The sequence below is a fragment of the Sparus aurata genome, chromosome 6 (genome assembly GCF_900880675.1).
Source record: "Sparus aurata chromosome 6, fSpaAur1.1, whole genome shotgun sequence".
In the NCBI taxonomy this organism is placed as follows: Eukaryota; Metazoa; Chordata; class Actinopteri; order Spariformes; family Sparidae; genus Sparus; species Sparus aurata.
In genome coordinates this window covers 25,187,078-25,203,369 of record NC_044192.1, presented here as the reverse complement: position 1 = coordinate 25,203,369, position 16,292 = coordinate 25,187,078, and the positions used below count along the sequence as shown (strand labels likewise).

The following is a 16,292-nucleotide window of genomic DNA, read 5'->3' as shown; positions in this document are numbered from 1 at the left end:
CTGGAGCCAAGATATGTTATTCCATCCCGGAACTTTTTCACACTTAAATCGATTCCAAATCTTTACAAGGAGACAAAGCTTTCCGTGCAAGTGTCCCTCAACTCTGCTCACAGGGTAGCAATAACCTGCGATGCCTGGACATCCAGAGCTACAGTCTTATATGTGACCGTTACAGCTCATCATGTCAGCAGTTAATGGAAGCTAATGTCCTACGTACTTCAGACGAGAGCTATGGATGATAGCCACACAGGCACAAATATGTGTGACTTTCTCAAAGCAATGGCAGACGAGTGGGGAACAGAGAAACACACCCTGGTTCTCGTCACCGACAATGCTTCTAACATGAGTCCGGCTGCTGAGCTTGGCAGCTTTCTTTTAACAGTGAAACACTACATTTAAAACAAATAAAAAAATAATAATTTTGATATTACAGTTACACTATACAATATTGAAGGTGAGGAGTTACTCAAAAGATAAGTAAAATAATTCAGCAGCTGACTGATGTTAAATGGAAGATCAATAATCGTTAATAATTGAAAATCGATTTGTAATCGAATCGAGACTTCAATAATTGGAATCGAATCGAATCGGGAAATTGGGCCGATTAACCACCCCTACAATATTGTGAGTCCATTCTTGCTGTTGAATGACATCATTGATTTTATCATCAATAAGTATCTTTCCTTTTTATGTTGCTTTAAGCATAATTATGTATGTGTCTGTGTTTGTGTATTTGTGTATGTGTACAGTCTCTGAGCCTACTTTGAAGTGGAAGATAAAGAAGCTCATCAGTGCAAGACCAAACCCACTGCAGCGTAAGATCAGTGCCCCTCCAGCTGTCAAGCACAGGACAGAAACTCTGGGTAGAGTATCTTCATTTAGCTGGGAAACACTCATGATCTAATGCTTCTGTTTTATTTTCACAGTTCTTTGTTTGGGCTCATTTAATACAGCTTTGAATTTAAACAAACACTTGAAAATGTTTATAGCTAAACACATAATACAATTTTACACTTTGAATGATTATTCAGTGTGTCACATGTGTGTCTTCTGGTGCTGTATGAATACATCTGTTCTGACAGCGTTTGCTGTCATGAGTTGATAGGCATGTCTCAATTCTGTTACCCAGATTCCTCCCAAAGCAGCAGCAGCAACCCAGCATCAGGGTGCAGCTCACCCAACGACAGCCTCCATTCAGAAAACGGCTCACTGGCTCTTGAGGTATGTTTGTATCATAGCAAGTTTTTAGTTTCTGTTATACACTACCATACAGTGAGTACACGGGTCAGGGTTCAGGTTTTAGCATCAACAACACAATACGGTGGACAAAAAGTACCTATAATCCACAGTTGTTTTATGCTCCAATTTTAGCTACATTTGTAAGACCTTTCCTAGAAAACCTTTTGCTTTCCCTTCTTAACAGAAAATCATATAGTCTTATTTTCTGCACACTGATGCCACATGTCGCTACCTCTGCTGCTCTGCTCTTTAGAGTACAACTGACCACCAGCAGTTGAATTTTAATTGGGCATTAAATGCAGTACAGTTATAGTCCCAGATGCATTAAACAGGGAGATTTGGGAAGGCCAAATGGTTCGTTGTACAAATACCTGTTACTTGATCGCTATTTTCTATTTACTGTACTAACATAATTTTCCTCACTGGTTTCAACAGCAGTACGTGTTTTAAACATATAAGTCTTGTTTTGTAGCCATTTTGACTGACTCAGACTGTAAAATCTGTGAGACAGTACTTTAAGCTCAGCCCACTGCTCTCAGTTTATCCCTAAGGAGAGAACTGAAATTAACTTCGTTATGTAAATGTGGGTTTACATGTATTATGTCAGCTGATGTGGTCATTATCTATACAGAAAGTCTTTTCAATTAATATTTCTGTCTCGTTCAGGCACAGAGGTTGCTGCTAAAGGAGGGTAGTTTGGCTCAGTTCACCTTGCCTCCCAACTCCACTGCCATGCCCAACATCACTGCTGGACTTCCTGCACAAGTGAGAAACTATACCAGCTTGGGATCACTTCAGAACCAATATTAAACTGCTGGTGTTCAATTTTATAGCCAAATATACAAATACTATCACACACCTCACATCCATGATATGAATTTGTGTGTATCTAAGACTGAATGTCTAAAATAGTGTCAGCACACTAGAACACTTATAGAAACATGCGGTATATTCTGGCTTTCACTTCCCTCTTCATCTCTGTGGTGCTTTCATATCTTGTGAATCAGTCATGTGGTAGTTTATTCACTTCATTACATTGTTAACATGTTGATGAGTCTATCTCTACATTGCAAACAAGCCACAAGCCCTCATCCTATGCACTAACCCTTCATTTTGTTCATTTGCTATAAGCTGCAACCAATACAAGGGCTTCTTTAATTCCTTACCATCATTTTAGCCTCTCCTCTGCTCTCTCCGCAGGCTGACCTACGAGTTGCAAGGCCGTTGGCTGTATCTGCTCTGCATCCGGTCTACATGCCTCTGGAAGGAAACAATCCATCCCTGGCTCATCATCTGCAGCCTGTACTCATACTGGAACCTCATACTGGACTGGTGCACTCCCAACTTGTCTCTCGTGAGTTGTGTTATTGTAAATGTGTTGTACAGCAGAAACAGAAGAATCTCAATATGCATATATACAGAACACAAGCATCTGGGCATGCAAGTATCAAAAGAAAAGAGCATATAGACATTTTACATCCACATTTTGATTGTGCTAAAACATAACTATAAAACATCACCAGGGCTTTATTGTGAACCCATGATTTGGGATTAGAGATGACACAGGTAACTAGATGGCTCTCCTACAATCAAATCAAATGACTTCCTAGAATTCTAAAAACATCATTGCTGAACTGGCATCACCACTAGAAGAAGGAAGGGAAACCTTATGCTTCCCTCTTTATAGGGTGAACCATTTACTGAAACCTGGAGATTTCCAAGTAATTTTTTATTAAAGTGCTCACATCAAAGGTGTGTCACTGAATGACTCAAAATGATCTCAAAAATTCATTGTGTAGTGGTATGGAGGCTACAACAATGTGGATAATTACATGTATTGATCCATCCCTGGCTGTTGCAATGTATGGACTGCAAAGAAAATCCAAGGAAGAAAAGAAAGACTTCTGATGTGATGTCTTTCATAAAGACAACGTCTATGCAGATTATACCCTCAGATCTTTTTTTCAACAAAGGTTGTAGCTGTGGATGTTTAAAAGAGCACCCTAAACCCTGTTGGGATGTTATAACTTAGATTTCCGCAAGATTGCTTCTAACTTGAGTGAAAAACATAAAATCCCTGAACCTCTCTTTGCCATTAACACTGTTTTGACCCGTGGAGCCTCTTAGCTCACAAAGAACAATGATAGGTCCATTTGTGCAAGTGGTTTGTGGATAAATGACAAAAGAAACTTTAACATGTGATGTGTTGAAAACAACACGGCAAGGTAGAGCAGCATGAATGTTTTTGCGCCATGGGAAGTCATCACAGGTAGAGAGGGCAGCGCCAACAGCAAAAGGTGGACAGTATTGTTTTGTATGTCCACGAGGGGCTAATCAAGTTGTATAAATGCACTGCTCTGATTTTTTTTTTCCATTAGGGGCTGGCAAAACAGCACTGGTCAGACCATTTCACCAACTCCATTGGTTCTTTCGAAGACTTGAAGCTAACATTTGAACATATTGTGGAGGACTACATTCTCACTATAACACAATTTTGGATACCAGCCTGCATTAATATCGCTGAAAGAGACTAGAAGTAGTAACAGGCACATTCTGGCCAAGGTGGAACTGAGAACACTTGAATACTCAAATCTTGAAGAAGAAGAAATGTGTTTTTGCTAAAAAATTGACAAGGCAGAAGAAATTAGTTGTCCCTTGGATGATAAGCTGGGATGCATTTGTGAGAAAGGTGTAAAGTGCAGGAGATGGTGAGCAATGTGGTGTAACTTAAAAAAAAAGGTCAAGAGAGTCTGTTGTGAAGCTTTTTTGGTGAGGTGTTGAAGTGAGGTGATAGAGAAGTAATGAGATACTGAGTGATAGAAGTTTTTTACCTTGTTTGTTAATGGCACATGTTTTGAGTTTGAGTAATCTATAGCTTGATAACTTGATGAAGGTTCTCAGTCATCTAGGTCATGGTAAATCTCAGTGCTGTATCGTAAGTGACTGGTCTTGTTTCAATTTCTCTGTGAGAAAACCACACAGAATGTAAAAGCCAGCTAACTCTTCTTCAGTTAGTTAGAACTGATGAAGCCTCTTTGATGAGAGGTGAACCGTCTTCAAGAAATTGAAACAAATCCAGTTATAGCCATCCTTCTTTAGTTTCCTTTTGTGCCAGTGAGTAGATTTTATTTGTAAACATGTTGATTAATATTTGATACATATATCGAAAGAAAATTCATCTTTGCAGTCAGTATATTTGCATTTGTGATGGTATGTTTAGTTTTTTTTTAACTCTAACTGCACAAGGCGCTTCAAGTCACTTTTCTGTTCACTTATTTTTGTATTTTGTGATGTAGTTTCACCTTTTCTGCATTTACATCCAGCCAGTCCAACAAAAGGCCTATATATTATCCATTATCAACACTCATAATAGGCCTTTTTCACAGCAGATATTTGTTTTAGCAGAAAAAGCACAGGTGTAACTGATGATGTCAGTAATAGCTGCATTCCTTTTAGGTTTGCAAGATTAGCGTCTAGGTGTTGTGCATTATGGCTCACCCGCCTCTCCTGCCAAAAGAAGTCAAAATGTCGGCTGTGAAATAGGTCTATTCATTGTATGCCACAGACTACAGGAACATTTTTGTCCTATTTCTTATACTACGTTTCTTTTGACTGAATATTCTAAATGGCACAAGGGTGCCCTCTAACTGGCTCTCAATGGTGATGCAGTTTCAACTATATAGAAACATAGATTCTGTAAATGCAAGCATATGCAATATATTCTCTGAGCTCTGTTATTTTTGTACATTAAATACCGCTGGTAGATTTCCCCCTCCACTTCACTTTTTATCTCTGAGTCAGATATGAATAATAAATGCCACAGTTATATCAGCTTTTATTTTTATTTTCCTTACACTCTATCATTTTCTTTACTTTTACATTTTGCACTCCTTCCACATCTTTATTGTGCATCTTTTTCTCAGCCTCCCTATGCACCCTTACCATTTTGCCTCCTCTCCATATGTCTGCGATCATCTTTATAACCCTGTTCTTCTCTCTCCTCCTCTCCACAGTTCATGGTTTGACCTCCGTTCCTTTGCAGCAGCAGCAGCAGCCTCACCTGTCAAAAAGGGAAGGTGTACTTACTTTGCCCCCACACAGACCGTTGGAGCGAACACGTTCAGAGCCTCCACCCTACAGCCACTCACCTGTTAAACTGCACACCAGCCATCACTCACATACCCAGCATCACCTACACCAACAATACCACAAGAGCGGACTGGAGAGGTTCAAGCTGAATGCACACCTGAGCAAGGTGAGAGGAGGCAGGCATGGACACAAGACTGTTACACACAAACAAACAATTGATCTCTAATACTGATAGTCATAGGTCTTTATGAGTTTATTTATGATTGTTGTGTAGAGTGTTGTGTGAACTTGTGCATGGATATCTCTAATTAAGAAAATAAAAAACTTGACTTTGACTTTATATAGAAGTATTTTGTTAATATCAGTTGTATACAAATGCTTTTGAAAGGGAGCATCAGCAACTTTAAGCCTTGTAAACACTGCAACATTTTACCCTCTATTAGCTAACTAGCAAATCCATTGAGAAGCCTCGTCTGACGCAGATCCCATCGGAGGACATGGACCTGGAGGAGATCGGATCAGAATCTGGTTCTGGCCCAGGGTCCGTGTGCGGCTCAGAAGCAGGCTCAGTGTGTGAGGATGGCTACCGCAGGAGACAGAGCACAGCCAGCTCAGACTCTGTTTACGACACAGAGTCCACTACCTCCTCACGGGAGAGCTTGATCGAGCCCTCGCATTCTCTCAGTCAGGTACTAAACAGCAGAATAATTATGTTTAATTATCAGCAAACATTTTTTGATAGAATGCATTATTGATTATACAAGCAATGACAAAAAATGCATCCCTTGTGCTTCTGTACCTGAATGTACTTGTTGGAACCATGTTTCTGACAGCAGAGGGCACTGTAGCTTTTTTTATAAAAGATGAGGCGTGTGAGAGTTGCATTTTTATGGCAGCATGCCTGGCAATGCTGAATTTCCTTCATCCGCTGCTTGTTTTAGGCAAGCAAAATCAAATTGACCAAATAATAAGTAGTTGCAATGTACTACAGAGAGCCATTCGATTTATGAGTATGGGAAAGTTTAGTCCAGTTAGTCTTTGCCATGTGCTGCTGTTGATAACTGCTCCTTCATTCCCTGTTCTCCTCTTCACCAACTGCCCTGGGAACCACAGAGGCAGGTGATTCTAAGACCAACTCTCCAGCTGGACCCCGGAAGTGTGCCATCAATCATTTGGCCTCACCAGCCTCTGGGTCGGACCCAGTCCTCCCCAGCCTCCACTTCACTGCCTCCTCCTCCACATCCACCCACCACCATACCTTCCCTGTCACTGTCCAGCCCTGCTTCAGACGTCCACTTGCGCTTCACCACAGGTGAGGGAGACTTATTTAATCAGGAAAATGTGAAAAGAAGCCATGAATCCTATCATGTGGTCGCATTTTTTAGTTACAGCTCAGATATAGCTGGATCAAAAAAGATAAAATGAAATAAGGCTTAAAGATGTGGTGCGTGCACGTGTGTGTGTGTGTGTGTGTGTGTGTGTATGTGTGTATCTAGGTCTGGTTTATGATGGTCAGATGCAGAAGCACCAATGTACCTGTGGAGATAACAGCCGCCACCCTGAGCATGCTGGAAGGGTACAGAGCATCTGGTCGAGACTGCATGAAAGGGGTCTCAGGAGCCAGTGTGAGGTATGGCACACACAATCACGCAAACACGCACACACACGCACACACACACACACACACACACACACATACTACACATATAGGAAGATGCATGCCCCAGATTTACTGCTGTATATATATAGTATATTTGTGCGTCTGTTTGTATGTAGCGTATCGGCAGTAGGAAGGCCACAGTAGAGGAGCTGCAGTCAGTCCATTCAGAAAAACATGTGCTTCTGTTCGGCACCAACCCTCTCAACCGTCTCAAGCTGGACAACCGCAAGCTGGCTGGTAATATCAGTAATAACAGTTTGAAAAAAAAACCCCCACTAATATTACACTTAACTACTACTAATACTAATCTCTGGTAGGACTCTTATCTCAACGGATGTTCGTGATGTTACCATGTGGAGGAGTTGGGGTGAGTTCTGTGCGCACATGCACACACACATCACTGAGCCTTTCAAACACAAGTCACGTGGGAATCTTTCCACTTATCTAATTGCATTACTGAACAGCAAACATTACACGGCTTATTATGCCTCATTACGCAATTAAGCTAATAATGCTACAAATTGCTAATGCTATTGTTTTTGGCTAAGAGGACTTAAAAACCCAATCAGAAATGAAAGTCTGTACAAAGGTGAGATGTGGACGAGAGAGAGAGAGAAGAAGAAGGGAAGAAAGAGGGTACACAGAGACTTCAGCTTGGAGGCGTGCGTGCCAGTGAAATTGGATTTTATTTAAATAGGAATGGATGTGGGCAAACAGAATGAGAAAACAGAAGAAGAAAAAACTGAACAACTATGAGCGAAGGAACAATGAAGATAAAAAGAAGTTGTTTTTTTTCTCTAATATAGCAAAACAAATAATAATGGCCATGAGAAACTGTTGTGAAGCACAATGAGAGGAGAGTAAAGGAGAGGAGTTAGGAAGAGAAGAAGGGGGCAGGGTGTCAGTTGATAAGACGACTGATCCGCCTGGATTTCCGGGCCCTTGGCTGCGCTGGTGAAGAGCGGTGATTGGAACAAGATGGCAGAGTCTGTGATAAAAGAAATTCCTCTGATTTCATTGTTCCACCGCGGCACACCACCAATGTGAGTTCTGAAACATGGAGTAACATTGAAACACATGACGGAGCTCACAGAGAGAATAGATGCAACAAAGGGAAAGTTTCTTAGCAATTATTAGTGTCCACAGAGGTTAATGGTCCATCGTCACACATGTTCTTTCATTAAATACTCTGTAAGAATAAATGATTAAAATTGGTGATTCATGTCATTTATTATTTCAAAATAACTAAAAATAACATGTGACAACTTTCATACCCTTCGGACAGAAGTAATTTTTAATTGTATCCTTAATTAACATGTTCTGAACTGACTTTTAAGTGTCTCATCACTGTTTTACTAACAGGTAGATATCGATACAGTCTGGAATGAACTTCACACATCCACAGCTTCCCGAATTGCTGCAGGATGTGTCACAGACCTGGCGCTGAAGGTGGCTCAAGGAAAACTAAAGGTCTGTCTTTCTTACGTTACTAATACCTTGTCAGCAATTACCATATGTTTTGAAAGAGAGGCGGTGTAGCAAGGTGTGGCGTGAACAGTCATTACAAACAGTACAGTAAAGCTACAGTAACTCACCTCGATGAGTTGTCTGTAGTGTTTAACAAACAGTATATACAACAACATAAGCAGGTGTAAGATTAAAGATTTAACTATGATAGTCGGCCTCGTGAAATCAGAAAGGTGTTAAAGTTTTTGCTCTCCTCTCACAGAATGGCTTTGCAGTGGTGAGGCCCCCTGGACACCATGCAAACTACTCCTCCCCTCTGTAAGTACAGCAGCATACACATACACACACACACACACACACAGTTCTTTTTGAGGTGCTTTGCTCTGTGTCTTGAAAGTTTAAAAGAAACTGAGCGGAGTAGGCAGTTTGCCTCGGGCATCAGCCAGGTAGCACACATAACACAAACTCAGACACACACACACAAACACACACACACATTAAGACAGAGAGACATAGGCTCTCTTACGCTCTCTCTCCCTTGCTCTGAAGTGTAGCTGATCTGTAATAAATCCTTTGAAACACTTTGCAGAGACCTCCTGGCTCCTGGTATGTGAGTGTGTGTGTGTGTGTGTGTTTGTGTGTGTGTGTATGCGTACGTGTATGTGTGTGTGTGTGTGTGTGTGCATGGATTTGTGTCGTTCTTTGATAGGGGACATTAGCCAAGTAATCACATTCAGCTGGGACTGTCTGTGTGTGTGCTCAGCAGTGTTTGTCACTGGTTATTTATGGGATGATAATTACTTTTGTTGATGAGCAGTTTGGACAGCATATACTATATGATATACCATCAGTGCGCACACACACACACATACACACACAAAAGCAGTCAAAGTTTACGGCCCATGCTGACAATGCCACTTCCAACATTCCTCTATTGTTTTTCATACATCAACACTTTTGCATACCTTTACTGTAGACAGTGAGTGTTGAGGGAACGTCTGCGCCAAGTTGAGTTCATTTCTCTGAAATCATCTCACACATCCTGTCAGCAGTTCACACTGTTATCATTTGGAATGTGAAGTCAATTTTACGATAAGCTCGGTCTTCTGTTTGTCACAAAATTTGTGGGTTCTGCATTGCTCAGGAGTGCAATAGTTTAGAGTCAGCATAATGTTCCAATGGGAGAAGCCATTTTTGTTTGTCAGCAGTGGAAGATGAAATACAAAACAACTAAAATAATTGCCATAAATGTTTGCCTGGCAGGACTGGCCCTTTATGACTTGCACGTTAGAGTCAGTGCTGTGATTGTCACAACCTGGGCTGAATAGCAGCCACATGACGCCACAGAACTAGAGACATGTCTCCAGGTTCCTAAGGTCCATATGGTGACTCTATGATATTAATCTGCTGAAGATGTCCTGATAAACACATGTGGCTGCCTTTCTTCCTGTCTGTTTGTCCACAGGGGCTTCTGTTTCTTCAATTCTGTGGCCATCGCTGCCAAGCAGCTCCAACACAAACTCAACGTCAGCAAGATCCTCATTGTGGACTGGGTGAGGACCCACCGCATGACCAGCATCACTGGTCTCCACATGGACAGCAATAAACAGACAAAAACACTCATGCACTCGCACACAAATGAATAGTGGGCACAGAACAAGGTCCCAGAAGCAGAGCCGCCTTCTTCAGTAGCACTCCAATTGATCATCAAGTTCATGTAGGGACTGTTATCTCTGGTCTCCATATGTGATTAGGACTGTCACGTATGCTCAAAATAGACAGATATACACACGGTCATATGAACACACGTGTGCAGATATTGATGCATAGCCAGGTGGTTGTCTCTGTTCACCATGTGTGTATATTTGAGCCTGTAATATGTCATCACGCACACTACCTAAAACACTAATTACAACCTGCTTCATTTAAAAAGCTTTTAAGATTATAACACATCTTTCATTGACAGGGAAAAGCCTTGCACAGACCCTGCTCTCTGCTTTTTTGGTTATATGTATATGTCATAATGAGAGAAAGCATGATAGCTAGATAAATTGGGTTTTGAGCAAATATGTGAGTCTTAATAATGTGGGAAATGCCATCTTCCTAATCTGTTATCCAATCCTTGTGCAGGACATTCACCATGGCAATGGCACTCAGGAAGCCTTCTATAATGACCCGAGTGTGCTGTACATCTCTCTACACCGCTTTGACGATGGCAATTTCTTTCCTGGTAGTGGACATCCCAGTGAGGTAGGTAGTCTCCCACAGCGGTGCTTTGTTTGTCTGCTTTTGTTTATGTTGTCATGGTGATGTCTGAGTGTTTGTATGTGTTTGTATGTCTCTGCATGCACCTAGGTTCTTGTAAAGACAATAGCTTGAGAACAAAACATGACAAACATTCATAACACAGTTCTCTTTGTTAAGTAGATGAGCTGAGTAGACTCTTGATATATTTAACAGCCATTTGTTATTATAGAAGACTGACTTCTACCCCACATGTCTCTTGTGAAGATAGATATGTTGGCATAGAAATCTTTGGTAATAATGGGATTCCAGTGGGACATTAGGAAGCTCCAGCACCGTATGAGGATCATATACTTGTCAAAACAGGAACAATTATTGTAATAATAAATCCAGAAATAATCTGCATGATTTAAAGACCTAGTTACCTCTGCAATTTGGTCACGATGACTGATTATCATGATCGCAGAGTCCTCAACTGCACAGGATGATAATGAAATGTGTTGAAAGTGTTCCTTTAAACATTATTTAAAATTTCTTTGAAAGTTTTAATATTTTCTGGCTTCACACAAATAACTTAAAATACAATATAGAATATCACATAAGCTTTGGTCCACTGACATTCTTGTGTTAGTCTTTTTGACTAATTCAAATTTGGAACTGTAATTGCCAATCAGCTTTCATTCAAACAAGTTAACTCGATGTTTTTCCTCTGAAAATGTGTTCATCTAATGAACTCGCTCATTACTTGATTTTGTGTATCAACTGTAGGTTTATATCCATAGTTGTAGTTAAGGAAACTTTGGGCCTTTGGATGTCAGAACTTCACAACAGGATATGTACCGTCCAATTGCATGCCTATGTTTAAATACAGGAAATTGAGATGCCTATGAATTCTGCCTTGTGGTCTTACCAGAAACCAAGTGTGATGACTATCCGCAGTCATATGAATTGACCCCAACCCACGGTGGCATTCACCACACATCCAATCCCACACATCCCCTCCTCTCACTCTCCCATCCTCCCCCACAATAATGAGGATAAAATAGTCAATGTTTTCCCATAAAATCCCCCGATGAGGGACGTCACATAAAACGCTCTGCCGGCTTGGATGTGGCTTTGCCTTAAGTGGCCCTTCAACCTCCGTTGAGCTGTGTGGTAAACCTCTGGAGTCTCACTGTCCCCCGTGTAGGTATATAACGCACCATGGGGTAGGGTGTGATGTCATAGCCATAACAGAGAGTGCCTAGTACCACACAGAAACCAGCGAAGGCCTAATCCAGTCCAGCAACGCTTGAAACATGAAAGAGAGAAAGAGGACAGAGAGGAGACTTGGAGCAATAGCAGGAATTGTGTGTGTGCATCAATGTGTGTGTGTGTGTGTGTCCGTGTGCATTTGCGCGTGCATGCGGGTACATTACTAGTTGGCAGAGGACAGGAGGCCTCATGTGTTTTTCGTTTGCCCTGCGAACATCCCGTCCACTGAGGAAAGAATGGAGACAGACGCTCTGCGATGCTCATCAGCATTCTTTCAAACATCCTCTCACACCCATACACACACATTTAGACACACACACACAAAGGAAATTACCACGCCTTACTGCCAAGAGTATGTCAGTCAACCTCCTCATTCTGCCCTCAAACTGACACTTTGACTGATGGTGAAGGGCTCAGAGAACAGCTAAATGGCTGCTAGCAGGACTACAAAGAGAGCGGTAGGAATCCTTAAACCTTCTTTCCAAGACCAGGGCCTCAGTTCACTCCCTGTCCCAAATATGTGAGGTCAAACTGAGAGAACCTCCATCGACTCTGCCTGGCATTTTGGGAATAAATGCCAATCTCAATACAGCTAAAAAAAAAGTTGGTTTACAGCACGTGGTATGAGAAGTATACCATTTAAGTTTTATTTGACATGTCATATATACACAGTCATTCCAATTATATACAAATAACATATTTTCAATAGATAAATAGAGCATTTTACGGCATACATGATGTATTATAGTACATAGTTTTTATATAGAAGGCAGCAGTTGCCAAATGTGAAAAAGTTCCCAGTATAGCTGTAGCCTAAAGTTTGGGAATCATAAACGGGTGTAGCTCTGTTGTGGCTCAGAGTGATTTATAAGGCCGTTTGACAAATTGTATCAAAATCAAAATGGAGGGACAGGGGTGTTGAATTAATAGCCATCCGTCTTTCATTTAGGCATCATAATCACTCCCTGGTGTTGCCTTAAAGACATTCAGTCACTTTTCCTCAATTGCTGCAATGCAAGGTTTTGCAACCACCATGCCGATTTTTGCGAACATTTGACACAAATCTGTCATCGTCACGCAGTTTCTCAACTTTCACTGGGACTGATTAACTTTTCTTGACATTCACAAAGATCTTTTCTCACTCTCAGTCTCATAGTCTCCCTCTCTCTCCTTCCATCCAGGTGGGTGCAGGTGCAGGTGAAGGCTTCAATGTTAATGTAGGATGGACAGGAGGTTTGGACCCTCCAATGGGTGATGCTGAGTACCTGGCTGCATTCAGGTAAAGAGGGGACTCAAACTATCTCTGTTAGCTTTGTTTCCATACTTTAAATGACATTTGTTACAATTTAGATAAACTTGCATGTATCAATATTGAAAAGTATACCATAGTTTTCACATTAGTAAGTTTCATTACCTTTTAGGCCACCATAAGTTTTAGTTTGTGCCATCACAGGAAAAAAATTCAACTTGCAAAGACTTAAAACTTTTGCATCACATGTAGGGATGTACAGTACTGGATTTGATATGCGCCTTTTTTTTCTTTTCTTTTTAAATTTCCTTTTAAAGCCTTTATCGGCCAATACCAATGACGTGGCGATATTGTCCTGCATTGGTAATAACATCATTGTCTAAGTATTGTTATGTTAGATTAGCTAATAAAACCATCAGATACACGATGACAGCAAAAACAGCCACATCAAGAAAAAGGCAGAAAACAAATTATTTTCATCAGGAAGGAGGGGTGTTTTTCACGATGTGTGAATGAAAAGTGTGTGTGTGTGTGTGTGTGCCAAGGACACAATAACAATAAGCAATTATTTTTCTCCTGCTAGTTGAAGCCCATTCTTACATTGTGGAGGTCAGAACCTCCTATCTGCACCTGGGAAACATACAGTACTTTTGAGCTTATAATCATGCACTTATGCTCTAATGTAGGAGATTGATGGACTACCTGCAGTATCTCAAGCAGGTCGAAGGGTCAACAGTATCTACACAATTTGATAGAAGCAACATTGAAATAGTCACTTTGGCTAAAAACATGTTTTAATGAAACACACCTTTGCTCACCACCCTTTTAATTTAATCCAAACTGTTTCTCCTGAACGAATATAGTACGGTTCTGCTCTCCACTGGAATGAACTCAGAGTGTTTCTGTCAGCAACACTGGCTCACCACCAGATGATTAAACAGTATGTGAGCTCTACGCAGTTATGCATGCAGCAGACACAGTGGGTGGGCCCCCTCGTCAAAGGAAAGATGCTAATGAGCTAACCCATACTGGTAAAAATCCATAGAGCCAGTAGGCAGGCTTGGAAACACTAAGTCCAGTGTTTACTGCAGCTCTGGATGCTAATTAAGAAACAACTGGTCTTTTCCTGAGCAGGCGTCTGTTTTTGGTATTTTTCATCCAGTTTGGGAAATGGCAAGTGTTTTCATGTGTAAAACTTCCTCAGTTAACCACACCGTAGTACTGTACTGTATTGTTAGACCTAGAAACTTTGCATCAAAGCTCTGTGGAGGAGGAGTGTCCTGGTGGTCCAGTGGGTTAAGGAACTTAATATTTAGCTCCGATGTCCAGGGTATGTATGTGGCAAAATACATCTGTCGCTTGACATCATGGGGAACAACCTTACATTTCCTATCACTGTTGAATATTTAATTACAGAAACAAAAATTTAATTTGGATTTGCAAAATTGCAGCAAGATAGTGAAGATTTTTAAGGGGCAAAGTAGGGATTTCTGAAAAAACGCATGACACGATCTTTGAACCATTTTTCATTGGACTTTTCCACCATTCTGTGGATTAGCTGGTGCAAATAAATGCATAACATGCTATACAGACAAAATTTAACGCATCATGAATCCATGCTTATGCAATTAAATATGTAGTCCGGTGCCAGTTGTGTAATTCAATTTGAAAACATGATTTAGACGATGGGATGTTCCAGACTGTGTGTTTCTCTCTCCAGGATGGAACAGAAAACTAGCCAGAGTGCGGTTGTTGATGATGTGTCACTGTTTTTGGGTGTGTGTGTTAGTGACAGGGGAAATATTGTGGTCGAGAGTCGGTGGTGGGACTAGAGAACAATCAAGAGAAAGCTCAGCTGCGTTGATATTAGGTGTCATGACGTAGTGTGTGTGTATGTGTGGAAGATAAGGTTAAGGTCAGTGTAATCACCGGTAGCACGACACACACGTAACCTCCAGTTTTAAAGGAAGAGCATAAGTATGTACCTCTTTGCAGCCATGTATGTGTGCATGCACATGCATTCATGTGCATTTCTAGGTGGCTACTGACAAATAACAAACTGTGGAGGAGAGGAGGGCAAAAGAGAAGAGAAGAAGTGGGGGGTGCATTGTTAGGGAATCCAAAGGCGGCGTAATTAGGCCCAATGGATCCCAGATGGCTGGCTGTCAGTGACGTGAGAAGAGGGACGAGCTTCTAATAGGAACCAGACGCACACAAACGCCTTTGAACTGCCGCTGAGAGAGAGAGAGAGAGCGCAAAGAGAGAGAATCAAACACGGCATGGGCCATACACTCTTGCTAAATAACTGGCAGCAGGAGAGGAGAGGAAGTGAGGAAGAGTGCATAGAAGCGAGGAAAGTGGTCTCCCCTGAATACAGTATAAAGTATGTAGGCGTCTCAGTCCAGAGATGTCAAGGGTCTCATTTTTATCTGCTTGTGTCACTCGCAAAAACAAACTATTCAGCGTTTGCCACCTGCCTGAAGTTGTGTGCAAATCTTTGCTTTAACCCTTTTTTGATCTTTATATATCCAGCGAAGGTGTGCAGAGTGCTCAGGCTTCTTTTTTTCAGCAGTGCTCTGCTCCACATTTAAACAGTTGCACACATTCACACCTGGGAGCTACCCCACGTTCTAATGTTGGCCTCCTACCAGGAGTGGATCAGGAGCAAAGATCAAGCACTTGGACCGCAGCCTTTGATAATTTATCTTCCATCTTTTTTTAAATGGATAGAGCTACAATGAAGTAAACGTTTGCAGTTAATCCAGAGAAAAAGTCTGACATTTGTAAAAGTGTTCCACTCTCACCTCAACAATGTGTTGTTTCATGTTTTTTTTGTTTTTTTTTACTTTACAGACAACTTATAATGCTGTTGATTACAATAAGTTTTCTTTTGTGTCTGTTCTGATTGAATCCCACTCTGACTTCCTCTCTCACATTATTCTGTTGTATTCACTCGTCCAAGTTCTCATTTTTCACAAATTATAAACACCTGTTGAATACACGATTTCTTAAACGTACTATCTAATTTCAGCCAGACCACAGGGCTTGAATGAATGAACATCCGATATAGTATTTGTTTTACAGCAGGTT

The 16,292-nt window shown here is 41.1% G+C and overlaps 1 protein-coding gene across 3 annotated transcripts in view; it reads left to right on the top strand.

Moving 5' to 3' along the window:
- Nucleotides 1-16,292, top strand: part of LOC115583762 (histone deacetylase 7-like) — a 46,014-nt gene that overhangs the window by 23,083 nt on the left and 6,639 nt on the right. For 2 of the 3 annotated variants that reach the window (XM_030420937.1, XM_030420939.1), the window contains exons 6-20: nucleotides 750-863; nucleotides 1,130-1,221; nucleotides 1,906-2,004; nucleotides 2,440-2,593; nucleotides 5,253-5,494; nucleotides 5,772-6,017; nucleotides 6,442-6,640; nucleotides 6,825-6,958; nucleotides 7,105-7,225; nucleotides 7,306-7,355; nucleotides 8,351-8,458; nucleotides 8,718-8,773; nucleotides 9,921-10,008; nucleotides 10,586-10,705; nucleotides 13,135-13,232. In XM_030420937.1, the coding sequence (XP_030276797.1) occupies nucleotides 750-863; nucleotides 1,130-1,221; nucleotides 1,906-2,004; nucleotides 2,440-2,593; nucleotides 5,253-5,494; nucleotides 5,772-6,017; nucleotides 6,442-6,640; nucleotides 6,825-6,958; nucleotides 7,105-7,225; nucleotides 7,306-7,355; nucleotides 8,351-8,458; nucleotides 8,718-8,773; nucleotides 9,921-10,008; nucleotides 10,586-10,705; nucleotides 13,135-13,232 (1,921 nt within the window). The remainder of the gene's footprint in view (nucleotides 1-749; nucleotides 864-1,129; nucleotides 1,222-1,905; nucleotides 2,005-2,439; nucleotides 2,594-5,252; nucleotides 5,495-5,771; nucleotides 6,018-6,441; nucleotides 6,641-6,824; nucleotides 6,959-7,104; nucleotides 7,226-7,305; nucleotides 7,356-8,350; nucleotides 8,459-8,717; nucleotides 8,774-9,920; nucleotides 10,009-10,585; nucleotides 10,706-13,134; nucleotides 13,233-16,292) is intronic. The other variant, XM_030420938.1, reaches the window with a different exon arrangement.